Below are 25,565 nucleotides of genomic sequence, written 5' to 3'. Positions count from 1 at the left end.
GAAAGACTCAACAACACTATCGGCCAAGGAAAGAATGGCTCTGATACCATAAAGGGGGAAGGACGACAGCGCGGAAGGCGGAAGCACAACAGATAGCAGATATATGGATTAATTCAAAGTAAATAATAATTGAAAGTAAGGCGGTAGAACCAGCCAAGCAGTTGTATATCAAAATAATTCAAAGTATTGAAAACAGCAGTTGTTTATTGAATATACATCAAAGTACTTACAGTAGTAGTAGCAACAAGATTACAGTGATCAACAGGTTGGGTAATCAACAGGTTGGGTAAATAGTACAAGGCTTGAAAGCTAGTCCTGGTTCCTAGTTACAAGCTTTGTAGTGAGATATCTTGATCTAAGGAGGTCCTAGAGAGAGTTCTAAGGGAAATCCTAGAAAAAGATTCTGAGTTTTACAATAAGGGACAACCCCCCTTATATAAGTGAATAAAGTAGTAAACAGTACAAAGTAAATAATTACTTTTTACTATTCTCATCAGAACCCGTGAGGGGTAATAGGAGCGCAATATCCGGAAGGAATCGGATCAGCTTTTGAGGCCGAAAGTAGGTTGGTTGGTAGTGCCAAAAGTGGTCAACATTGTAATAGTAGCTTCAGTAAACAGTTTTACTCTTGAGTAGCATCATATCAGTAAAATAATTCTGTCTTGGAATAGTCAACAATGGATCATTATTGTCAGGAAAGTATCGTCGGCAAATAGTAGCTTCATCTAGCTGGATCATTATGCTTCTAAGAAGTAGAAGCTGCATCAGACGGGTAGCCAGCATAAGGGTCTCCTGGAAAGGGATCCCATGGGGGATCATCATTGCATTCATGTTCATGATAGGTTGAATATTGGTTACAGAAACCACAATACATTAATGGCTCGTAAATAGGATCTCTTGTGAGAAATATTCTTGGGTCATCATGTTCTACCCATTGTAAGTGCCGGACCGCAGAAGTATAAGATTTGTTAACAAAAACAGAAATTCTATCTGTACAACCAAAGAAATGGTAGTCTTTCCATAATTCTTCAGAGACATCAAGAATTCGATTATTAAAGTAACTTCTCCAACATTCAGCAAGAGCATAGGGATGTTTATGGGAAACATAAGCATTGCCTTCATACCATTGGCCTTGGTGAGTATATCCGTTAATAAGAACAAGATGCTTGGAAGGTTGAACAGTCATCCAATTATTCTTTTCCCATCTGGGTAAAGTACTCCAACATCGGATTGAAACATAAGGGGTTGCTGCAACATCTGCAACAGCCTTTTGGATAATATTAGGGAACTGGTTGATTTGATTATGACTCGTTAATTTGATGAGTCTGACAAAACCAGATTCAAACATTTGAGAAAGCCAAAAAGGATCATTATCAGAACCATCTTCATAATTAATCAAAAGGCCTGGGAAAGGATGGGTTTTTTCATGTACTCTGAGACTGCTCCCAAAGTATTTTCCCCATTTCTTTTTCAGGTAGCCTCTGTTGGGGCCTTCAGGTTCAACAATGGTAGGAGCAATTGAAACAAGAGTTTTGAAATATTTTAACCAAAGATCAAGATCTTTAGTCATAGCCTTGCTTTCAAAAATATAAGTTTGTACTTCTGGCGGCAAGTTGGCAACAGCACTTTTAAGCAAAGATTGATTTTTTAAACTCAATCTAGCAAAATCAGTACCCATTATAGTCTTTCTATCCATTGAATGGATTTCCTCTTTGCCAAAGAGTTGACTAATCATGTGCGATTCATCATGATGGTTTTGAGCGTAAACAAGGCAATTAAAAAGTTGGTCGGCAAAGGCTGCATTTTCAGTAGTAGGGTCAATAATTTGGGTAGCAAGGTTAACAAGGTGAATTTCAAGTGCTCTCATGGTTTTGTTGAATAGTTTGTGGTGATCTGAAGAATAGGCAGCTTGAAGATTGTCTAGGATGAATTTAATAGAATCTGGCAATTCACTATAAATTCCATTATGAAATTGCAAGTCTGTGTTCAATACTTCCTGTAAAGTTAATATAATATCACCACTGGCATATGTCACCTCAGTCGGGACAAATTCCTGAAGGGATGTTGCATTACTAGATTTTACTCCAGAAGATGCGCCTTCATGCATTACAAAAGGGTATCCCGCTGGGAGCCTTTCGTCTTGAGGAAAGTCCTGGTACAAAATTGTGCCAAAACGAGTGTACCAGCATTATTGATAGAGGTTGAGATAAACATATATAATTGGGACAAGCCATGATACAAGCCAACAGCACAGACGTTTCAACCGTTTGATCATCACAGCTAACACCAAGGACAATCTAGTCAATAATCACAAGGCCATTTTCGTCTCTACAAAATATTATTTAAAAAAAAAAAAATGAAAAGACAAATAGAGACCCCTTATTTTTTTCTGAAAGTTAAACAACTCAATCCACACCGTCCAATCTAATCCATCCAACGGCATCGACGGCCCAACGCAAAAACGCGAGGGAAATAACGCTGTCCGTCCGATATTCAAAGCCTCACCCTTTCGCTCCCTTATATAATTCCACATTTCCAATGCTCGCTTTCTCACACTCAATCACACACACACACACACGCACACTCTTTCACTCTCACTCTCACTCTACACCCTCTGATCGAGTCACGCTCCGTCGCCGGTCGCCGGAGCCTCGTCAGAATCCTCACATTTCTCACGTCCGATCTCCGGATCTCCACTCTTTGGTAAGTTTCTCGGCTATACATTTCTTCTCTGCTTGGTTGCTCAGAAACCTTAGGAGAGTGAAGTAAAACTGAAGACAGTAGAAGACTAGCGCATTTTTTTGAATCAATGCTTTGTAATGTGTTTTGTTATCTTTATTTTGCTTTCCTTCATTTTCTCGGCAACCAAACGGTCTTGATCTACTAGTCTTTTTGCTTAATCCTCGAACTTTATGTTTCTCTGTTTTTTTTTTTGGTAATTAATTTCGATTTGAATTTATTTTAAGTAAATCATGTTTACTGAAGTCTGTTTGGCTCCTAAGAAAATGGTGGAAAATGAGTGCAATTGAGAGATTTTAAGAATTTGAGACTATTATTTTATTTACCTGCGTTTTCTCATCAACCAAACAGAGCGTTAGGTTTTTTCACTGATATTGCTACTTGATTTTGTGCTTCTATTATTTTATTTACCTTAATTTTCTCATCAACCAAACAGTGCGTTAGGTTTTTCACTAAATGTCACTGACACTGCTACTTGATGTGTTTTTACTCGGTTTCTACAGAGAGAAAATGAGAGAAATCCTTCACGTTCAGGGTGGACAATGTGGAAACCAGATCGGATCAAAGTTCTGGGAAGTGGTTTGCGACGAGCACGGCATCGACCCTTCTGGCCGCTACACCGGGAACTCTGAACTGCAATTGGAGCGCGTCAATGTGTATTACAATGAGGCCTCTTGTGGGCGGTACGTCCCTCGTGCCGTGCTCATGGATCTTGAGCCAGGTACCATGGACAGTGTTAGGACTGGTCCCTATGGCCAGATCTTCAGGCCTGATAACTTCGTTTTCGGGCAGTCTGGTGCCGGAAACAATTGGGCCAAAGGGCATTACACTGAGGGAGCAGAGCTCATTGACTCGGTTCTTGATGTTGTGAGAAAGGAAGCTGAGAATTGTGACTGTCTTCAGGGTATAATTTCTTCTTGTTCTTAGTTGTTTTTCCTTTGTGTTCTTTTATGCTTTGCTCTTTTCGTTGATAATAGTTTAGGAATTTATGTTGGTTTTAAAAGTATATCTGATTTGAATTCTGATACTGAGAATTTAAATGGGATGCATACATGTGAGTCATGGAGTTGGGATTTGGATGTTGATATTATGCTACTTTTGCCTATTGAACTCTGGGAATTATAATTTATCGGGTATTGGATCAATGCAATTAACTCAGTTTTGGACGGCAAAGTTGGCCTAGATTCTATTTTGTTTCTTATGTCTCCTTGGAATTTTTGTTTCTTCAATGCTAATTCTTGCATGGACTTTAAAATTTTTCTTATATTCCTGTAATAATATTGCATAAGAAATTTTTTGACAAGTATAAAAAATGAGAGTGCATAAAATGGAGTGAGATCTTTGTTAGCATTCTTATGCCTTTGTGTATTTTTATTGTCGGTCATAAGTTTTCTTGAACAAACAGTGAGTAATAGATCTTTTTACATGAAAAATTTATCATAGTTTTTATCTAAACTTATACTGATTTTCTTCGTTGATGGAATAACATTTAGATATTTTAGGAATTTAAGAAGAGAATTTTTATCCTATTTTTATAGCTTATATCTTATCTTTATCTTCTCTGCCAACACAACTAAGAAGAAAGAGAAATGATGTATAGTATATGTCATTGTAACGAAATTGATTTATCTGGGTTTTACTTGCTTCAGGCTTCCAAGTATGCCACTCTCTTGGTGGAGGTACTGGTTCTGGGATGGGCACTTTGCTTATATCGAAGATCAGGGAAGAGTACCCTGACCGGATGATGCTTACTTTCTCTGTGTTCCCATCACCAAAGGTCTCAGACACAGTTGTTGAGCCCTACAATGCCACCCTTTCTGTTCATCAGCTTGTTGAGAATGCAGATGAGTGCATGGTGTTGGATAATGAGGCCTTGTATGATATTTGTTTCAGGACTCTGAAGTTAACTACCCCAAGCTGTAAGTAGATTATTTTCAACTGCAACAAAGTAGAAGCTAAGATTTCAATTCAGTTTTCTATAAAGGCTTTCTACTGGTCTTATTTCAAAGATATTAGTATAATGCTGTTTCTTATGCAAGATTGTCTTGACTGTCACATGTGAACTAGTTGAATTTTAACAAGTATCATGCTTATTTAGTACCATGTTGAACAAGTTAAATAGTTTGTCTACAATTGTTCATTTATTTTTTTGAAATTTTTTTTCGATTGCATATGCTTATAATTACTGCCTCTCTCCATCTGGCTGCCCAAAATATTTGTTCAGTTTTAAAAATTAATGGTCATTATTTATTGACTTCCAGTATGCTTTTATCCTTTAGTATCTTGATTCTAAAGAAAAAAAGCCCCTATCCTTTATTTTAATCAGTTTAATTTTTTTAAAAGTTTATAAGGGCATTTTTTAAAACCTACACATTTTTCTTAGAGAGACACTTCAAATGATGTTCCCTTAAAATATTTGATTTTCTAAACAGGACTAACAAAGTATATGATTATGTATTTTAACAAAAGTGGAAAAGTTAGAATACTAGTAAGAATCCCTGAGATGTTAGTTTTTAGTTTGTAAAACATTTAAACCTTATTGGACTGGTTCTCAGTGTGGAGAAATTAACATTTTTCTTCAATTTTGGATTTACTTGATTTATGTAATTTTTGTATTTGATATCTATTTCAATGTATACTTCTTGTGGACTTGGGTGTCTTTTTTATTTTATTTTATTTTATATCAATAAATCTTTATTACTCATAAAAAAAAAAAAAAAAATTAACATGAACTGATTTCAATGTACTGCTACTGGGTTGCTGTGTCATTTTTTTTGCACTTGAAGGCTTAAAGCCCATGTGCCTGGGGGTGGGGGGGCTCACACTATGTTTGGTTTAGTTGTGTTTTGTAGCGTTGTCTATTATTGTGGTTAGTAGTGGACAGCTGTTGTCCTAATGAATTTCTTTATCAGTCATTGATTTCACCTTCTTGGTAGGTCAGTGCATTAAGTATGTTGTGGGGTCAGATGTTCGCCCACCTTATAGTGGTTATAATGAAATATGTTTGATAGCAACTGTTAGGTCCATTTGATGCCTGAAATGAAGCCATCCCAATTAATTTAGCATGATGGCATGTGTTGAGTTTGACTTCTGAGCTGAGGGATTTTGAATGTGGGGTCCTCGTTGGATCTTGCATGACATTTGGGTATTTATGGGGAAACATACATTTATTTGGTAAGATGCCACTGTCTAATTCCTTTCGTCAGTGTCTTATTGTGTTTGGGTGGTGTGTTACTACTGCATGATAACCTGCTTTTGTTTGGCAACTGCATGTTTAGAACTTAATTCCTATATGTAATGTGATGAATGTAACGTATCAAAAATCAATGCAACAACTTGTTTATGATTCTTGATTTGGAAAATCTCAATAATTTTAAGTTGGCCTTTGCCATAACTTTCACTGATGCGGGATCCACCATATAATGGGCCTTTTTAATTAATTAATTAATTATTTTATTTATGAAATTTTCTTTTGACCTTTTGGTTGGTCATAATTCCTTTGATGGAGGTTTAAACTCCCCCCATAAGAGTATAATCCTCAAAACTATTTGATAATATTGATAAAAGATTTGTGAATTGAATGTTTGAGATATTTTTATATAGTGTGAAAAGGTTTCATATAAAAAGTGCTATCCTTATCTTCCAAGGTATATGCTGATCAACTCTGATTTATTTCCTCTGGCAGTTGGTGATCTGAACCATCTGATCTCTGCAACCATGAGTGGTGTTACTTGCTGCCTCAGGTTCCCTGGCCAGCTTAACTCTGACCTCCGGAAACTTGCAGTGAATCTCATTCCGTTCCCCCGTCTGCACTTCTTTATGGTTGGATTTGCTCCTCTTACCTCACGTGGTTCCCAACAGTACCGTGCTTTAACTGTCCCAGAGCTTACCCAGCAAATGTGGGATTCAAAGAACATGATGTGCGCTGCAGACCCACGCCACGGTCGCTACCTCACAGCTTCAGCCATGTTCAGGGGCAAGATGAGTACTAAAGAAGTTGATGAACAGATGATCAATGTGCAGAACAAGAACTCTTCTTACTTTGTTGAGTGGATCCCGAACAATGTGAAATCAAGTGTCTGTGATATTCCTCCTAGGGGTCTCTCTATGGCATCGACCTTTATTGGGAACTCAACTTCCATCCAGGAGATGTTTAGGCGGGTGAGCGAGCAGTTCACAGCTATGTTCAGGAGAAAGGCTTTCTTGCACTGGTACACTGGGGAAGGCATGGATGAAATGGAGTTCACTGAGGCAGAAAGCAACATGAATGATCTGGTATCTGAGTACCAGCAGTACCAAGATGCCACAGCAGATGAGGAACTTGACTATGAGGATGAGGAGGAAGCTGAGCAGGAGGAGATGTAAGGTGTGCAAGAGAGCAACGATATGGGCCTAAAAATATCATCAAGCAGTTAATCATGAGATAATTTTCTTGTGTTTTTTCTATGGATGAAGTGGGAACTCTTAGGAGAGTTGGGAAAATGCCTATTTTTCCTTGTTTAAAGTCGTGAAATATTTGTAGTTGGGGAGTTAGAAAGTTGTGTATGTTTGAATTCTAACTTTGCTTCTATCCATTTCTATCATGAAATTTAGCATTATATCTTATATCTGAAGCTTTTCTGTGCCTCACACATGGTAGGTGCTACTCGATCATGAGCTCTTTCTCTTCAATTTTGTTTCTTGTTTTGTAGTAGGCCTTAAACTTTTGAGGCGTGTGCATGGAGGAATGGAAGACCAAACTCGAAATGGGGGCTATTAGGAATAACACAAGTTTCTAGTAGAGCTCAATATTCTTTTAAGTGCTTGTCAAAGCTTAATTTTAACGTAGACATGCCAAATTAAGGGGGTTTTTAGTTGTTGGGAATATAATATTATTTAATTATTAATTATTAAAAATAGTTTTGTATAAGAATTATTTTGGAGAATAGCGTCTATGTAAAAGGTTAGAGTAAATTAGATGGAAACTATTGGGAACTATTAGTATGACTAGTATATAGCATTTTCAATGACATGGCACTATATTAAAACTTAAAAAAAAAAGAAAAAGAAAAAAAGGTTTCTTCTCCCAATTTTCCATCTTTCCTTTCTCTATTTCACTTCTTCTTCCTTTCTTTTGTATTTTTCTTCTCCAATCGCCTATCAAAGAGAACCAAACTCACCACACCAACACAAAGCAAAATAGTGTTGACAAATCACAAACCGCCATAAATACTACAATAACCTCTTTTATAGCCAACATTAAAGCCTATAGCACAAAGCGGCTCTCCAAAGCCAATTTGGTCTCCCTCCTCCAGCTTCAGCCAATTCATCACTATCGTCAGTAAAAAGCATAAGAGTGTGCCAATGCTAGTTTGGGTTGGGCTCCGGACTAGCTATTCATGGGTTTGGCAATTGCATCACAGGCTAAAAAACCAATGCAGAGTTTTAAATTCCTTTGATTAGTGATACTATGCATTCTGATATTTCGGTAAAAATAGATACAATTATATGTGTGTGTACATCAAGCATCATGAACAACTGATACCATATAGATACAAACAAATTACTGGTTATGTGACTTCCATGGCTTTCATGTAGATCTTATTAGTTATAAATGGTATTGACAAAATCGAAATCATGCAGTTATTATTTCTTTGGAAGTCCGTTGGTGGTTTAGGAATTGAACACTCCCTTGCCTGTTCCATGAAAATATGTAGCTCTTAATAGTTAAATCCAGTCTTTTTTCACTTAATAAGTATGGTCAACTTCATATTCCAGTTCTATAATGGTTCTTTTATTTATTTACTTACTTTTTAAAGAATACAGCAGGCAAGGGAGTATTACATATGATCATTAATAACCAATGCAAAAGCTTTCTCCAAACAGTAAGAATTCAAGAAAGCACTATTTTTCAAATAATAATTTGGACATAATAAGATGAAAAATAATCCATCAATCACAAGTATGATATGACTAATACAAAAGGAAAATATAAAATAAGTAATCTGATGAAATGCTTAACAAAACCGTGTACATCAACCAAGTTGAGTTTCAAAATTTTATCTTCATTTATTTCCTTCAGTTTCTTAGAGACAAAACAGAGAATTACTCTTGCAAAAAGGTAAAAGAAACTTCTATTTAAGTCAAAGGAAAATGGAAAGAAGAGCAGGAAGCATTTTCTTTGAGTTATAGGAGTTGCATTACTTCCTAAGAAGGACTGAAGAAGGTTTATTTGGGGGCCTATTGTTATGTCAAAATTACCATAAAACCATGAGCTAATCCTCATCAGAGGAAGATTCTACATCAGCATTGGCTCCATCACTGTCACTTCCTGAGGAAGCCTCAGTGTCAAACTCATCATGCCAAGGGCTCTTAAACTCTTGAAGCCGGTAGCATCTATCCTCAAGATCACCATCCAACTTCACGCTCCAACACCCTCGAATGTCAAGATGCGTAAGGGCCGTGCACTTAGCAAGAATGGCCTCAAGGCCAACGTCGCCAAAGCGGCCATAACAAAGCTCAAGATGCTGGAGTCCTGGCATTGTGTCAGCTATGATCATTGCCTCACTATCATCAGGCTTGATGCCCGTCCCATTCACATTGTAACTAGGCAACACCTCTGGTAGGGGCATATTTCTCCTCAAGTGAACCAAGGTCTTGCAGTTCTTTCCAAAAGATTCAAGCCCTTTGCATGTTATCTTCAAACAGTAGCTGATGTCTAGGACTGCCATGTTTTCAAATGAAATTGCATGCCTCTCTACCATTTTGTCAGTGACATCACTCATAGGAATCTGCAATACCCTAAGGAATCTGCCACTACAGAAAAGAAAAACAGTTATACCAATCTTCTTCCTTTTTTAATGAATGATATACTTTTATTGCAAAAATTGACAAACAATCAGTCCAGAAAACAGGCAGCAATAACATTAACAAGCCCAAAAACTGAACTACTAGCCAAGAATAGACATAGCTACTCTCCATTATAACAGATTATTCTCTTTCCTAATAGATTAGAAACATTCCTGAAGCCTCCAATCTGAGCTTAAACATAATCTTTGATCTCCATTGACAGCTTTTCCACAGTTTCAACTTGGCTATTATATTTATAGACCCTTGGAACATCTTTGCAGCCAAATTTGGTACACAGCAGAAGCAAAGAGTAAGCTTGCATACAATTAATCACTCTTAAGGCTCTAACCCTTAAGCTCTTGATGAACACTCCAAAGCATAAGATCAGGCAATGCGTAGAACTGCCTATTATAACAAGGAACACAGAGAGAACCTTTCTGCCAAATTCTCCCAGTGAAGAAGCATTCAAAGAATAAATGGTCTATACCTGCTAATCAACTTTTACAGTACACACAGATATCTCCTCCTATCTAGCCTCTCACGAGTACAGAATCTGTCCTTAATTGCTACCCATAAGTTTTAAAGTATTTTTTATTTTATATATATATTTTTAGAAAACAGTAATAATATATATCATGTTTCAAGTATACTGATAATTTATGAGACCGTTTGGCCATCCACTAAATTTCTATTTCAGCTGCAACTAATGTTTCCGATTTATTAAAACCGATAAACTACCGGTGGCAAAAGGTTAGGTTATTAGAGAACAATTAATTTAGTCATTTGACCATTATTCTATTTCCCACCCATGTGTAAACCCAAACTCCCCATTGGTAATGAATGAGAGACAAACTACCATTTGTGCCAAAATGTTAACATATTAGAAAATAATAAATTTAATTAATTAACATTATTCTAATGCTTTACTATATGTGTGGGCATAGACTCCCTCCTTAAGAATAAATAAGAGGTAGAGCAAAGATAGCTTTTTTGAACTCAAGACCACACATATTCTAATACAACAATAAATCATCATTTCTCCCAATATCAAATCCAATAATATCAGATAAGAGGATTTTGAACCTTAAATGTCTACATTGAAAACACCATGAATTAACAATCAATTAAACTACAAGACTCTTATCCGTTTGTCCCAAAATCTCAAATTAAAAAAAAAAAAATATATATATATATATATATATATATATATATATATATATATATAAAGATCAAATTATTTTAACAAACAATGATTCTTATTCAAAAGTAAGTAAATAACACCATTCAAATTTTTTTTTTTTCCTAATCCCAATAAAGAAAGAGAATCACAAAAGTTTAGCATTATTGTTTTTATCACCTTAAAAGCAATACCTTGAGACACAAGAAATGCACACACACAAACACGCAGTTATTATTCATACCAGTTGGCAACATAAGCGAAGCCAGGATCGCCAACCTTGAAAGCAGAGAGGCGGCGCACAGTCCCTCTAGTCCGCCGTACGAGCTTCCGTACTGCCGAGTCAACTTGGAAACCCGTACGGTCCATCTTGCGACACCATTGATCGATGTCAATCTCAGCCCAACAATAAGGACCATGCACACACGCCGCAAACGACTTGCAAACCACAGGCAACACTCCGACCCTTTCCTCAGCTGAAAGTCGAGTGAATATCAGAGCCAATATTTCTGGGTTCAGACTCTCCCACCTTCCACCACCACCACCACCACCTACGACAACAACCTCGTCCTTATTAACAACGCTCAAACACTGTTTCTTAGGATTTGAAGGGGTTGTGTTGTTCATGTTCATGTTTGTGTTTTGGTTTTTGTTTTTGTTTTTGAATGAGAGTAAATAATAATATTGGTTGTTGTTAAAAAAAGGGTATAAAAGCTTTAGCTGATGGGTTTTGTTCGATTTTCTGGTAATGGGATTGGGCACACGTTGTGGGGTTCCCCATTTTCTTAGAAACTTTGGTGCCGTTTGCGTTTCCTTCGCTTCCAAATTGGAATGGCTAAATGGTCAAATCGGGTTTACGTTATAAAACAAGTAGACTGTAAACTTTTGGGCCTGTCATGTTTGATTTCTTCTTTTATATTTCAAATTTTTGGTTTAGTTTTTTTTTTTTTTTTGGGTGGGCCCTTTATGTCATTTTAATCTTCCATGAAAATGAAAATTTTGAAACATAAGCGGTTAAACAGATAACTAAATTAAACATGAAGAGTATGTTGACTTTCGGCCCATGTCACAAAAATGTTCCCTACAAAGCCAAAATGGAAAATTTATGTCCATACTATGCCAACAATTCGACCCACCCACGTATGGCAATTATTTGGTGTAAGAGTATTTACTCTTGTTCACTTACACTATTTGTACGTGTTTGCGGGGTTGTGACTATACGTGGGAGTGAATAAATTGTATGGGATTGCCACCATTATTATTAAATATAGGTGTTTAGTCTTTAAACACGATTATTAAATAAGTTGGTATCTTGACAATATATAGGTATGTTTGGATAGAATTTATTGCTGAAAATTGAAAACTGAAAACACTGTAGCAAAATAATTTTTAAATGTGTGAATAGTATTGCAGGACCCATTTTTAATAAAAAAATTATTAAAAAAGTACGTAAACAGTGTGCGCCCAGTGCGCACACTGCGCATTTGTCCCCTCCGCAATAGACCCACAACAGAAAAAAAGAAAAGAAAAAAAGAAGCAAAATGCAAAAAACAAAACGTGAAACTTATAATCTGAATCCAAACACCCTCATAATATGATTTCAACACTGTGTTACCAATATATACCAACATTTATATCCATGTGTGCTTTTTTCTCCCAAAAAAAAAAAAATTTCCATGTGGGCTCATGATCGATGCCTTTATCTCTCTACATGTAACACAGTAACAGTAACCCCCTCCCTTCTTCAACTAAATTACCAATGAATATAAAGGGCGCATTGACTCTAACACTTCCTCCTCAAAATCTCACTATAAGTATACAAAATGAGACTTTATTTTTCATGGTCGGTCCTTAGAGTATATAACCAAAGCCAAACAAAATAACTGACAAAATGCATGTGGGTAAGAAAGGAAAAATGACAAAGTTTAGATACAAAATTGATAATTGTTTTTGACTATATATACTTTATTTAATGTTTTTTTTTTATTGGAGGTGAATTTTAACAAATCCACTATTGAATTATATTTTCTTCTTATATTCTCCATACTTGCCAAATTTCTAAAAAATTAAAGATCAATAACTATGTCATCAATAAATTGTTTAAATTGTAAGTTTTTGTAGTTTAAAATTATGCATAAAATATAAATTTATAGATCATGTAGTAAATAATATCCTATTAACATAAAATTTGACATGTGTATTAAAAGCGTAAAGAACATGCAATTTAACAGTTAGATTTTCAAAATATGTAGTAATGTCTATTTTATTGAGTAAAGTTTTATTTTTAGCTTACAACCAATTTTGTAGCTAAACATTATTCAAAGAAAACGACAAGGTATACACATTTTTCTTTTAATTAATTATTATTACTTAATTAAATATGAATTTCTATCACGTGGTTTTACTAATCTGTATTAATTATTGTAATTAGAATAAATGTTAATAGTCAATTAAGATTTGGCAAATGTTTGTGTGGTGGGCGCATGAAAGTCTTCGTTCCAACTTGGGAATTGTGATGGTCTAAAATTGACAATTAATCATAGAAAAACATATCACCCTTTTTTTTTTCTTCTCCCTCGTGAAGTCACATGGTTTAGTTTCCTATGGTCGTGATAATAAGATGCAATGCCATCAATAAAGGGAGTAAACATATTCAAAACAAAACAAATAGTTATTCCCCATGTTAAATTTCCATACACTATGTGCATTTATTTATATTTGGTTATGATCCTCTTTTATTTCAATATACTTTTAATTGAGGAAAATTTCCTTATACATTATGTCGTGTATTTTTATGGTTACAATAAGTTTATAACATGTCTTGCCAGTCATAAAAAAAAGAGATCCTAGTTTGAACAAGAAAGAAGGGATCTTATTTTTGTTTGACAAAAAGAAATGTTGAAAGATTGGTCACCTTCCAATATCCATTGTAGTTTCTTTAGCTATTATAATTTCCAATTGATCATAAAAAAAAATGGAGAATTTCTCTCTTCTTAATTTTTGTTAGGGGATCGAGAGAGAGAATCTCTATTAAGATATCAACTAAACTCAACCAAAAGAAAGTAATTTCCAATGGAACACTTTGTAAACTTATGAGGTCTAAGAAGGAACAAAAAACAAAAACAAAAAAAGAAAAAGAAAAATAAGGGCTTCTTTGGCACGAGTCACACGCATTATTAGCTATTAGGTTGTAAAAGCAATCATCCAGCTATCATGAACCGACATAAAACCTTGCGTGTCACTCTTTTCTACGTTAATATACTATAGTCTATTATGAAAAGGCGAGTTAAGAATAAGATATATATTGGCTACGATTGATTCTCAAAAAAAAAAGAAAAGAAAATAATATATATATATATATATATATATATATATATATATTGGCTACGATTATTTGTATGCGGGATACGATTAATTATGAAGTTCAGATTGTTTGGCTCTGAAGAAATTGAATTCCGTGATGGTGGAAACTGGAAATCACATGCGAGAAATCTTATTTGGGTTATGATAAGAATTTAAGTGAATAGTCAAGAGTGTCAAAGCCTTTATTTATTTATAGTGATCAACATGCATGACTCCTCATGAGTCATGACGAGTTATAACTTATAAGTAGCTCTTTTGAAGAGTTGTTCTTCTTATAACCAATGCAACTGTTCTTGTTGGGTTGCATTGTTTCTTGATTTTTTTCTACATGGAAATTGTTGCAAACTATTCTAATTGTCACAAACTTTTTTTAAGAAACAAACAAACACACACAAGAAAGAGAAAAAGATGTTCTAACGTAAAGACACGCTATAAACTCCACTCCAAAATCACGATAATTATCACAAACTTGATTACACTGTAACAGGTGATAAATTATAATTAACATGAAAACATCGATACCAATTAGGCCATAAGCTAACTCCTAGCTACGATTCCTCATAGACTGACAATGGGCGCTAACATAGGCCATTCATTATCACTTCAAACCACATCCTTCTTAACGGTTCACTATCATTCAAGTAATCAACATCATTCAAGTAATCAACATCAATTACTATTCTTATAATATTTTCTCAACTGTTTTTATAAATGTTGACATAATTTGTTATAATTAAAACATCACTTTTACCTAAACTCGTAGTCACTTTTATCACGTACCAATTAAACCATCCTACCAGTAATTATTAAAAAGATTTGTAAGAAGTATTGCATCCCTAACCTAACTATATAACCAGTAGCATTCCTTCTTTTTAACCAATTTACATTATTGCTACTAACCCAAAAGAGAGACTATTTTAGTAATTTCATAGAAAAGCAGGAATAAATATCCTGTACGTTATAAGAGTTGTACACTCTGTCGGCAATACAGTCCCAAGCCTCTTTATTCCTCATCACATCACAAGCTCTTGCCACCACCACTTCACATCACAAAACCCAAGAAGAATGGAACAGAGTAGGTACTGTTTAGGCCTTCTATTCTTCATTTTCTCTTGTTTTGTTCTCCTCTCTTTTTCAGGCTCTGTTGTTGTTGTCGAAGCTTACAAGAACTACACAGTGGGTGATTCATTGGGTTGGTATGACACCCTTGAGAAGCCCAATGTCAATTACCAGAAATGGGTTGCTGGCAAGAACTTCAGCTTGGGAGATTTCCTCAGTAAGCACTCAAAACCATTGCTTTTACAAAAGCTAGCTACATGTTAAACTCTGCTTCTAGTTCTTATCCTTCTTATCTCTGGAGCCTATAAAGGCTTGTGGTTGGTTACTCTTAGTCATATGTTATGTCATACTTACTGCCTTTTCATTGAGTTTGTTCTTCCAATCATGCCTGAAACTTTGGGAGTTTTAAGTGAATTTACATTTAAGTATTAGTATTATTAGTAATTCATTGGATCTATAACTTTTAGGCCATTAAGTAAATGGTCTTAATTATCTAAATTGATGATGGACAATTTATTTTCTGGTCCAAAAATGCAATCTTTGTCTAAAATTTTAATAGATACTTATCTAATAAGATTTAAATAATACCGAACTTTAAAATACACAATTGTTTGATCTGATCTTCCAAGTTATTATACTGCTTTTTTTGAATATTAGTAACTATTTTAATCAAATTCCCACATTTTGATTATTTTTTAATTTTGTGTCCTTCCACTCCTAGGCCCTGTAAGCATGTCATAGGTTCTATTTTCCTTGAATTCTTTCGTTCAACTGACTTTTCCCTTCTTTTCTTCTTGAGTTGGGAAAAGAAATCTTGATGATTACTTTTTTTGCTTTTCTAGAATGATAAACTTAACAAGACACAAAATTTTTCACAACAACAAATATAACATATTATTATTATTATTATTATTATTTAGGAATATAACATATCATTATTTAGTACATAATAAAAATAGCATAGTGATAAATCTATCCTTTAATCATAAGTTACTTTAGTAAGTTATTATTCTATCAGAAAATATATGCAATCCTAGATCCGCTTGACGTGTATCTATGTACAACCAACCAATCAATCATTGTTTTAGTGTAGTTACTCAGGGCACATGGTGTTGCTTTTCCCACTGTGATATAGAAGTTAGTGGAAAAGCCCAAAGAAAAGAAGCATTAAAGAAAGAAAGAAAAAGGCATATATGCTATGCTACTGTTATTACTTATTATCAGGAAACAAGTGCATGGAATTTCACATGAAACTCAGCTGCACTACACGTGTCATGCATACAACTTAGCTGTCGTAGTACTTCTCTTTCTTGAAAAAAAAAAAAAATCAATAATTCAAGTGTATATATATTTTCTACATTATTTTTTCTTCTTTATACGCTGTTGTTACTAAAATATTGTTAATTGAAACTCTTTTTTTCTAATGCATTCTGCATTCAAATAACTGAAATCATAATTTCAAGTCACATTTTCAAATTTAAAATTATAATTTAAAATCATAATTTTAGTTGTTACAATGCAATGCCATAATTAAATCCCATAAATTTCCACTTTTAGATGATTATAATTAACAAATTTGTTAAAAATGGATAAAGAATTATCTTAACATAAAGTTATGTTTCCAGCTTGGTAGATAATGATTGGTTTGTAAGATGTATATTCTTGTCCTCTGCAGCAAGCAATTATAAAAACATTGCAGTATGGCACATTTTATTGTTCCTTTTTCTTCTTCTTTTTTTTTATTTTTTTTTTATGAACTCATTTGCGATCTTTTTTTTTATTTTTTTGCTGAAATTGAAATTTTTTTATTAAAAATATTGTAAATAAATGTAAAAGTTAGCCGAAATAATGTAGTGAGATCTATAAATAATACCAAAAAATACAGTAAGACTTATGAATAGTAGCAATAATAAGCTGAATAGTAAACTAAGTTAATAAAAATGATCTTTGTCAAATTGAGACTTCATGTTCACATTACAAATAATAGCCTGAATTGCATTTTTATCAACTCTTACCTAATTCTATACCTTGTCACGCCAACCATGATGAGAATATTTGCAAATGTCAAGATATTTTTTTGGAGGTATTCATTTGAATGGTACAAAGTTTTCTTGGGAGGTAATTGATTAAAATATTAGGTGTATACTCCAAAAACGAGTAAAGTCTAAAGCTCATCTTCTATATTGTATATTCACAATGATTCAATTTATATTTAATTATTCACTCCCAAAACTGAATTAAATTTTAAACCTCTAAATGTAAGTTTCCTTGCATCTTGGAATTTCACATTTCATTATGTGATTAACTCATGTATGTTCATTTATCTTAATGCAGTTTTCAACACTGATAGCAATCATTCAATAATCCAAACTTATAATTTCACCACCTACAAACTTTGTGACTATGAAGATGCTCAAGAAAATGATACCATCCAATGGTCAATCTCAGATCCATCTGCCACAACCCTAAATTCAGTGACAGTGCCAGTTCCACTGGTCAAAGAAGGGATGACATATTTCTTTTCGAGTGATTATGATGGTGAACAATGTAAGAATGGCCAGCACTTCAAAGTTAATGTAACACATGGCCAAGGGTTGCCAAAGAGTTTGGAGACCCACCCTTCAGAAGAATCCCCAGGACCAGTCAGTCCTAATTCTGGTGATGAAGAGTCTGCCCCAGATACCATTGTTCCTTCCAATTTCAACAACCCCCATGAGGACAGTGCTGATAAAGAGGCATCTGGGTCAGTTTCATTATCAATGTATTGGAAGCTAAGAGACAGGACAATGATTGTGACTTTGGTTTTCTTAGGGCTTGTTTGTTTGTTATGATAAGTTCATTTTTTTTTCTTTTTTTTTTAATGGTCATTCTTTATTTTTATTTTTTCAAAGCTATTGTAACCTCTTTGTGTGTTTAGCCTTTAGGGATTACATTTGCTACTGAGGTGTGTTTTTCTGTTTGGTTTGCTAATAGAATATTATATATAATGTTGTATTGTAGAGAAAATAACTGGATAAAAATTTGATACCTATATTTGACAGAAATTAGTATAAAAGAAATTTCAACCAGTTGGTTGGACGTTCCAATTATTGAGACATTCACAAATTTCAATTAGTTGGTTGGAGGTTTCCATCATTGAAGTATGGTTTAATTGAGTCAATTATGTTGGTCTAATGAAGTTAATTATTTTGGTAGATAGAGAATACAAATGACAGGTTGGATACCAGATATATTTATTGGAGATTTGTGACCAACTCTACCAAAATTAACCAGTAATCTTGTTTGGATTGGGTTGAAGTAACACTAAATCCATACTACATTCATCACCCAATAATTTTTTCTTAGATATGTTTTTTAACAAATCTATTTTTCGTTTACATTATTTTGTTGTACCTTATGTGCGTGCAAAATACTTAGATGATCGAGCATTAATAACATTATTTTCTAAATACTAAGTTTTTCTAACTTTAAAATCATATACAAAAACACTCGTAAGATTCTTGTGTTAACTTTTAACTATTATGGAATTAACATAAGAGATACTTCTCCCACTGATAAGTACAATATAATTTATCATTTTGTTTCAATAGATTTGCACAAAAAAGAAGAAGTTAAGCTTGGGTCCAATGCACTAAGCCCAATATGATTTGGACATGTCCGAATTGTGTCAAGTGGGACATGTTTTCAAAAAAAAAAAACGTTACTAGAATAACGTTGTTTGTAGTTTTTGAAAATACGTGTGGGTGAAAAAGAGTGTAATATTTTAAAACTGAAAACATGTTATTAAACTACTCTACCAAATGGGCCGTAATAACCCAATCCAGAACATTCTTGGGCTATTAATCTAAACTTAAAGCACCAAATTTGGTCCATTTACTTGATCCAATCCACGCATGGATGCCACAAAAACAATCTGGGCTTCTCTTAATAGTAAATAGTAGGGTTTTAACCTTTTGCTCTATTTGGTAGTGAGTTAAGAGGAGGGGCAAAAAGGACTTTTTACAGCGCAAAAAAGCCCTTTTCGTGCATTTTGTGTGTTTGGGTACCGTTTTGGCAAACTTCAAAAGAATGCTTCTTCTTTCTGAAACGAAAATCAGGTTTTATTGGAGCTGACGAAAATGACCTTAACATCCTGATACAATTACACACATGCCCCTTTATAAACCCTAACCCTCTCTGTACCGACCCAACTCAACTCAACCCAAACCCGTTTACCATCTCTGCAAAGCTTCGCCGGAGCGGAGCAACCCAGTTCCTCTCTTCTCTTCACTTCGCCGCCGGTGAGTCTTTCTCTCTCTCTCTCTTTCTCATTACTTCAATTTTTTTTTCAAAATAATAGAAAAAAAGAGAGAAAAAAAAATGAGCGATTCCGATTCTAATTCTAATTCCAATTCCGATACCGAAACTCGCAAAATCCGAAACATATGCATACTAGCACACGTGGATCACGGCAAGACGACGCTCGCCGACCACTTGATCGCCGCCTCGGGCGGCGGAGTTATCCACCCGAAACTCGCCGGCCGCCTCCGTTTCATGGACTATTTGGACGAGGAACAGAGGCGCGCCATCACGATGAAGAGCTCTTCCATAGCTCTTCGCTACAAGCACCACTCGATTAACCTCATAGACTCGCCAGGGCACATGGACTTCTGTAGCGAGGTGTCCACCGCCGCTCGATTGAGCGACGGCGCGTTGATATTGGTCGACGCCGTAGAGGGCGTGCACATTCAAACCCACGCTGTGTTGAGACAGTGCTGGATTGAGAAGCTTTCGCCGTGTTTGGTTCTCAATAAGATTGATAGGTTGATTTGTGAGTTGAGGTTGAGTCCATTAGAGGCGTATACTCGGTTGTTGAGGATTGTTCATGAGGTTAATGGGATTGTTAGTGGGTATAAGTCTGAGAAGTATTTGAGTGATGTGGATTCAGTGCTTGCAGGGTCGTTGGGAGAGGCGGGTGGTGGTGGTGGTGGTGGGGACGAGAGTTTTGAGTTTGTAGAGGATGATGAGGAGGACACATTTCAACCCCAGAAAGGGAATGTGGCATTTGTGTGTGCATTAGACGGGTGGGGTTTTGGGATTCATGAGTTTGCTGAGTTTTATGCTTCGAAGCTTGGGGCGAGTGCTGCTGCGTTGGAGAAGGCGTTGTGGGGTCCTAGGTATTTTAATCCTAAGACGAAGATGATTACAGGGAAGAAGGGGGTTGGTGGAGGAAGTAAGGCTCGGCCTATGTTCGTTCAATTTGTACTTGAGCCGCTTTGGCAGGTTTACCAAGTGGCATTGGATGGGGAGGGGGATAAAGGGGTACTTGAGAAAGTGATCAAGTCGTTTAATCTGTCTGTGCCCGCTCGTGAGCTACAGAACAAGGACCCGAAAGTTGTGCTTCAATCTGTTATGAGCCGTTGGCTTCCTTTATCTGAGGCAATACTGTCTATGGTGGTTAAGTGTATGCCAGACCCTATTGCAGCACAATCGTTCCGTGTCTCACGTTTGCTTCCAAAGAGAGAGATTCTGAACAATGGGGTTGATTCCAATGTTGTTGCAGACGCAGAACTTGTTAGAAAATCCGTTGAGGCTTGTGATACAAGGCCTGAAGCACCGTGTGTTGCTTTTGTTTCCAAGATGTTTGCTGTGCCAATGAAAATGCTTCCACAGCGGGGTTTACATGGAGAGTTTATAAACAATTTAGCTGAAAGTGGAGAGGGTGACTCAGATGAGTGTTTCCTTGCATTTGCTAGGATTTTTAGTGGGGTTCTTTATTCAGGACAGAGGGTTTTTGTGCTTTCAGCTTTATATGATCCGCTAAAAGGGGAATCAATGCAGAAACATGTGCAGGAGGCTGAGTTGCAATCCTTGTATCTAATGATGGGTCAAGGCTTAAACTTGGTGGCTTCTGCAAAGGCAGGAAATGTTGTGGCAATTCGAGGCCTTGGTCAGCACATATTGAAAAGTGCAACTCTTTCATCCACAAGGAATTGCTGGCCTTTCTCCAGTATGGTATTTCAGGTTGCCCCAACTCTTAGAGTAGCAATTGAGCCATCTGATCCAGCAGATATGGGTGCACTTTTGAAAGGCTTAAAGCTTCTAAATCGGGCAGACCCATTTGTGGAGGTCAGTGTTTCTGCAAGGGGTGAAAATGTCCTCGCAGCTGCAGGAGAGGTTCATCTAGAAAGATGCAAGAAGGATTTGACAGATAGGTTTGCCAAGGTAAAGTTGGAATTCTCTCCGCCCCTCGTGTCCTTTAGAGAGACCATTGAGGGAGAGGTATCCTATATGCTAGAGAACTTAAAGTCATTAACTGGGGGTTTGGATTATATTGAAAAGACAACACCTAATGGGAGATGTGTAGTTCGGGTACAAGTCATGAAGCTTCCGCCTACTCTAACCAAGGTGCTTGATGATAGTTCTGATTTACTTGGGGATATTATTGGAGTTAAGTCTGGGCAAACCAATAAAGGTTTGGACACCCAAAGATCAAGCATTTTAGAAGATGAGAATCCTATTGAAGCATTTAAGAAACGGATAATGGATGCTGTGGAGAAAGATATTTTGTTAATGACTGAGACTGACAAAGACCGGGCTGAGAAATGTAGAGCGAAGTGGCTAAAGCTTCTTAAAAAGATCTGGGCACTTGGGCCTAGGCAGATTGGTCCAAATATCCTATTCACCCCGGATTTCAAAAGAAAGGGTGTTGACTCCTTTGTTCTTATACGTGGCTCCTCTCATGTATCTCAGAGATTAGGCTTTGTGGATGATTCTATTGATTGTGACAAAGCTGCTGAGACATCTTCAGAAGTAACTCAAGCATTATCCATGGAAGCCGAGCATCTTGAAAGTAGTGTTGTAACTGGGTTTCAACTTGCTACTGCAGCTGGACCCTTATGTGATGAACCTATGTGGGGTTTGGCATTTGTTGTTGAGGCTTATATTTCTCCATTTATGGGGCAGGCTAATGAGTCTGAAACTTCCCACCAACAACAAGCTGAGCAGTATGGCATCTTCACAGGACAGGTTATCACGGCTGTCAAAGATGCTTGTAGGGCGATTGTGCTTCAGAAGAAGTCGAGACTTGTGGAAGCCATGTACTTCTGCGAGCTGAACACCCCTCCTGAATATTTGGGTCCCATGTATGCTGTCCTTGGTAGAAGGCGGGCCCGAGTGAGCAAGGAAATAATGCAGGAAGGTTCCCCATTGTTCACCGTGCATGCATATGTGCCAGTTTCTGAAAGTATTGGTTTTGCAGATGAGCTGAGAAGGTGGACTTCTGGAGCTGCTAGTGTTCTTCTTGTACTAAGCCACTGGGAAGAACTTCCTCAGGATCCTTTCTTTGTACCCAAAACAGAGGAGGAAATTGAAGAGTTTGGAGACGGTTCTAGTGTGCCTCCAAATACAGCTAGGAAACTCATCGATAGTGTAAGACGACGGAAAGGCCTTCCCGTGGAGGAAAAAGTAGTCCAGCATGCAACAAAGCAGAGGACCTTGGCTCGTAAAGTATAGAGGTTTTTGATTTTGTTGTGCCATTAGCTATTACGAAAGGCAATAGATTTCATCATTGATTATGAAAAGAAAGTTTATACTCTTTTTTTTGTAATTAGCAATGAAGAGATATATAAGGCAATATCTTACTATTGATTATGGGAAAAAAATTCATTCTGTATAATCAAGATCAACTTTCACTTCAGCATGATTTTTTTAAAGTTATTTTCAGCATGAGTTTAACCTATTTATTTTCTGTTTTTGTGTGAAATGCAACTCATTTCATGATATTACTTGTTTCAAGAATAATTTTCTGGCTATAGGGCTTACTTTGGAGAGTATTGCTGCTATTGTTTTGAGTAGAATCCTTGCATCTCTGTACAATTGTACAATTGTCTTTGTGGCTCCTTGCATATAGTTTTTTCTAATGATGCTTGGAATATGCTTTGGAAAGTGGTGTTCCCTTGTATCGTTTAGCATATTTGAGAGGATACAATTTGACAACTGTCTCATGTACAATGTCATACCTAATTGCTATATGCTATAAGTTGAATCAACAATAAATTGTTTGAGTTCACTCATTTGGTTCACAAAGCTGGTGTCCAGAAACGGCTCAAATTTGTGTGTTCTTCTATAAATAATCAGTCTTTGTTGGAAGTTGTAGGAGAAATGTGGATTACTAAGATAATCTGGTAAGATTACATGTGTGTTTGCACACCTCCATCATAGTAACATAGCTTGTAATCTGGTAAGCATTAGGTTTGTAAAGCTAAAGTTTCTGGGAAACATTAGAGTACTTTGTTTTGGTAGTGAAAGAAGGAAAATCCCTTGTAATTAAGTTTTGTTTTTTCCTTGCGATTCTGTTGTATTCTTCCTGTGTATGAGAATTTTATTTTTAATGAAATTTGGCATTACTTATAAAAGAAATGGAGTGACAGAAGGAAACTGATAGCATTGATTTTACTAGAGAATCACTTTTCATTTGGGTTTTGATCTCCAGCTTACAACTTTGATCAAGGATCTTGGAGTTTGCTTTTCTGGCTGTTTGATAATTCTTAAAAGATAGTGACTGATTTTACATTTGTCATTCTTTCTTGGAAGTCATTAGTAGAATAAACAGTTAACAAATAAAAATAGCCAAAAAGATAAATGATCAGTTACACCAGTTGATTACCTATCAAAAAAGAAGAAGATAAATGATCAGTTACACCAGTTGCTAGCCATTTACAATTTTACACAAGTTTACTTAAATTGCACACTTGAATGGATGAGGAATGAGGATGGTCTAGAATGTGGATTTACTGAATTGGTTCTTCATTCATGTGTTCAAATATAGTTTTATAAAATCTGATTAAGGGTGGTTAGAGTCTCAGGCATGTGTAAGGTTCAAGTTTTAAGAGCAGCCACTTAGTGGAACATTAAGAGCTATTATTTGGTGCAATGGTAATTGTTTAAGGATTTAATGTTGTTATTTATTTGTTCTGACTGTCTGATCATATTAGGTGTTAGAATCTTACTATACACAGTTTGTTTTAGTAGGTCTTACATGCTTGCCACAGATTTCTTTGATTATCCATTACGGATGTAATATTCAATTATAAGTTTATAACCTTAGGGGTATTTGCAATAAAAAATTCAGTATGAATTGAAAGACATCATTCACTTAGATTGTTGCACAAGGGTCACTGAATTTACTATAATAGATTAACTGTTTAAGGTTTTTGTTTTGGACTCACACATGTAATATATTATTATAGCTTATATCTGCAATGTCCCCAGCCTAATAGGCAAGTGCCAAATAAAGTCAGCAACGCAATGGTGATAATCAGTACAGTTTATGCTAAGTCCTATCAACATTCAATTGTTTGAGGTCACTTGTCTGGTTGTCAAAGTTGTTGTCCGGAAACAACTTAAATTTGTGAGTTCTTCTAAAAAGAATCACGTCTTTGTTGGAAGTTGTAGGAGACGTGCAGATTACTAAAATAATCTGGTAAGATTACACGTGTGTTTGTACACGTCCATGCACTGGTAAGCATTAAGTTTGTAAAGCTAATGTTTCTGGGAAACATTAGAATGCTTGGAGTTGCTTCTCTGGCTGTTTGATAATTCTTAACAGATAGTGACTGATTTTGACATTTTTATTATTCTTTGATGGAGTCATTAGTAGGATAAACAGTTAAAATAAAAATAGCCAAAAAGATAAATCAGTTACATCGGTTGCTACTTGCTAGCCATTTACATAACTTTATCTCCTTGTATAATGTATAGTGCGTTCTAAAAGCACTTGAGTTCCTCACAAATATTGAGGTTCAACAGTCAGATCCTTGACCAACATATGGGACTTGAGAGTATTTTAGTGGCTGACCTAGTGACTCCCTTTTTCATTTGAAGTAATCTCTAGTGACTTGGTTTATTTTTGAATTCCCAAATAATGGAACTAAATTAGTTAGTATATCAAGGGTACTCTTGAAAATTAAATTAATATATTTGCTATTCTAGTCCTATGGTGAAGGCAGTGGCATAAATGCAATTGAATGGATGAGGATGATCCTTAATATATATTTACCCCTATTGTATTTTTATGCTGAACTATTGTGCCTATGGCCCTTGTTTCGTGTTTCCTTAGCCCAACTTGTGGTTGATAATTTTCATCCCTTAATTATATCCCCAGATTTAATTGATTGTTGACTACAGGTGACAAAGCACAGTTTTATTGTACCATGGTTAGCAGTTGGGTTCACTTCTCTTTCCAAAACCTTGGAAAGAATTCAGGTTGTGGTATGGCAAACACAAGGAAAAGGGCATTAAGCCATATCTTGAGTTGATGGAAATCGGATTTATCACTCATATTTTCTTGATTTTTATCTTTCTTGGTAATATTATTGGTATTGACATACCAATCAAAAAAAAGAAAAAGAAAAAGGTA

The 25,565-nt window shown here is 35.7% G+C and overlaps 4 protein-coding genes across 4 annotated transcripts; 3 read left to right on the top strand and 1 right to left on the bottom strand.

The window, feature by feature from the left end:
• Positions 1-2,548: 2,548 nt before the first annotated feature.
• LOC142608151 (tubulin beta-4 chain) lies at positions 2,549-7,352 on the top strand. Its single transcript, XM_075779863.1, has 4 exons — positions 2,549-2,703; positions 3,243-3,643; positions 4,389-4,658; positions 6,425-7,352. Exons 2-4 carry the CDS (start codon positions 3,250-3,252, stop codon positions 7,102-7,104), a joined length of 1,344 nt encoding a protein of 447 aa, XP_075635978.1. The 5' UTR covers positions 2,549-2,703; positions 3,243-3,249; the 3' UTR covers positions 7,105-7,352.
• A 1,351-nt stretch (positions 7,353-8,703) lies between these two features.
• LOC142608120 (F-box protein FBW2-like) lies at positions 8,704-11,596 on the bottom strand. The gene is made up of 2 exons (XM_075779832.1): positions 10,989-11,596; positions 8,704-9,534 (listed from the first exon to the last, which is right to left on the bottom strand). The coding sequence occupies exons 1-2, from the start codon at positions 11,375-11,377 to the stop codon at positions 8,994-8,996; spliced, it is 930 nt and encodes a 309-aa protein (XP_075635947.1). The 5' UTR covers positions 11,378-11,596; the 3' UTR covers positions 8,704-8,993.
• A 3,487-nt stretch (positions 11,597-15,083) lies between these two features.
• Positions 15,084-18,271, top strand: LOC142606693 (early nodulin-like protein 18). Its single transcript, XM_075778027.1, has 2 exons — positions 15,084-15,383; positions 17,501-18,271. The coding sequence occupies exons 1-2, from the start codon at positions 15,173-15,175 to the stop codon at positions 17,995-17,997; spliced, it is 708 nt and encodes a 235-aa protein (XP_075634142.1). The 5' UTR covers positions 15,084-15,172; the 3' UTR covers positions 17,998-18,271.
• Positions 18,272-19,286: 1,015 nt separating this feature from the next.
• Positions 19,287-22,844, top strand: LOC142608394 (uncharacterized). The gene has a single exon (XM_075780169.1). The coding sequence runs from the start codon at positions 19,526-19,528 to the stop codon at positions 22,658-22,660; it is 3,135 nt and encodes a 1,044-aa protein (XP_075636284.1). The 5' UTR covers positions 19,287-19,525; the 3' UTR covers positions 22,661-22,844.
• Positions 22,845-25,565: the final 2,721 nt, after the last annotated feature.

The sequence above is a fragment of the Castanea sativa genome, chromosome 8, assembly GCF_040712315.1.
Source record: "Castanea sativa cultivar Marrone di Chiusa Pesio chromosome 8, ASM4071231v1".
Taxonomy (NCBI): Eukaryota; Viridiplantae; Streptophyta; class Magnoliopsida; order Fagales; family Fagaceae; genus Castanea; species Castanea sativa.
The sequence above is the reverse complement of the archived record's forward strand: the minus strand, read 5'-3'. Positions and strand labels throughout refer to the sequence as shown.

Excerpts from the sequence above, each read along its gene's own strand:
- LOC142608151 (XM_075779863.1), top strand. The coding sequence starts at position 3,250 with ATGAGAGAAATCCTTCACGTTCAGGGTGGACAATGTGGAAACCAGATC. Across the intron at positions 3,644-4,388 it reads GAATTGTGACTGTCTTCAGG|GCTTCCAAGTATGCCACTCT; the intron begins GTATAATTTCTT and ends TACTTGCTTCAG. Across the intron at positions 4,659-6,424 it reads GAAGTTAACTACCCCAAGCT|TTGGTGATCTGAACCATCTG; the intron begins GTAAGTAGATTA and ends TTCCTCTGGCAG.
- LOC142608120 (XM_075779832.1), bottom strand. The coding sequence starts at position 11,377 with ATGAACATGAACAACACAACCCCTTCAAATCCTAAGAAACAGTGTTTG. Across the intron at positions 9,535-10,988 it reads TTCGCTTATGTTGCCAACTG|TGGCAGATTCCTTAGGGTAT; the intron begins GTATGAATAATA and ends TCTTTTCTGTAG.
- LOC142606693 (XM_075778027.1), top strand. The coding sequence starts at position 15,173 with ATGGAACAGAGTAGGTACTGTTTAGGCCTTCTATTCTTCATTTTCTCT. Across the intron at positions 15,384-17,500 it reads CAGCTTGGGAGATTTCCTCA|TTTTCAACACTGATAGCAAT; the intron begins GTAAGCACTCAA and ends ATCTTAATGCAG.
- LOC142608394 (XM_075780169.1), top strand. The coding sequence starts at position 19,526 with ATGAGCGATTCCGATTCTAATTCTAATTCCAATTCCGATACCGAAACT.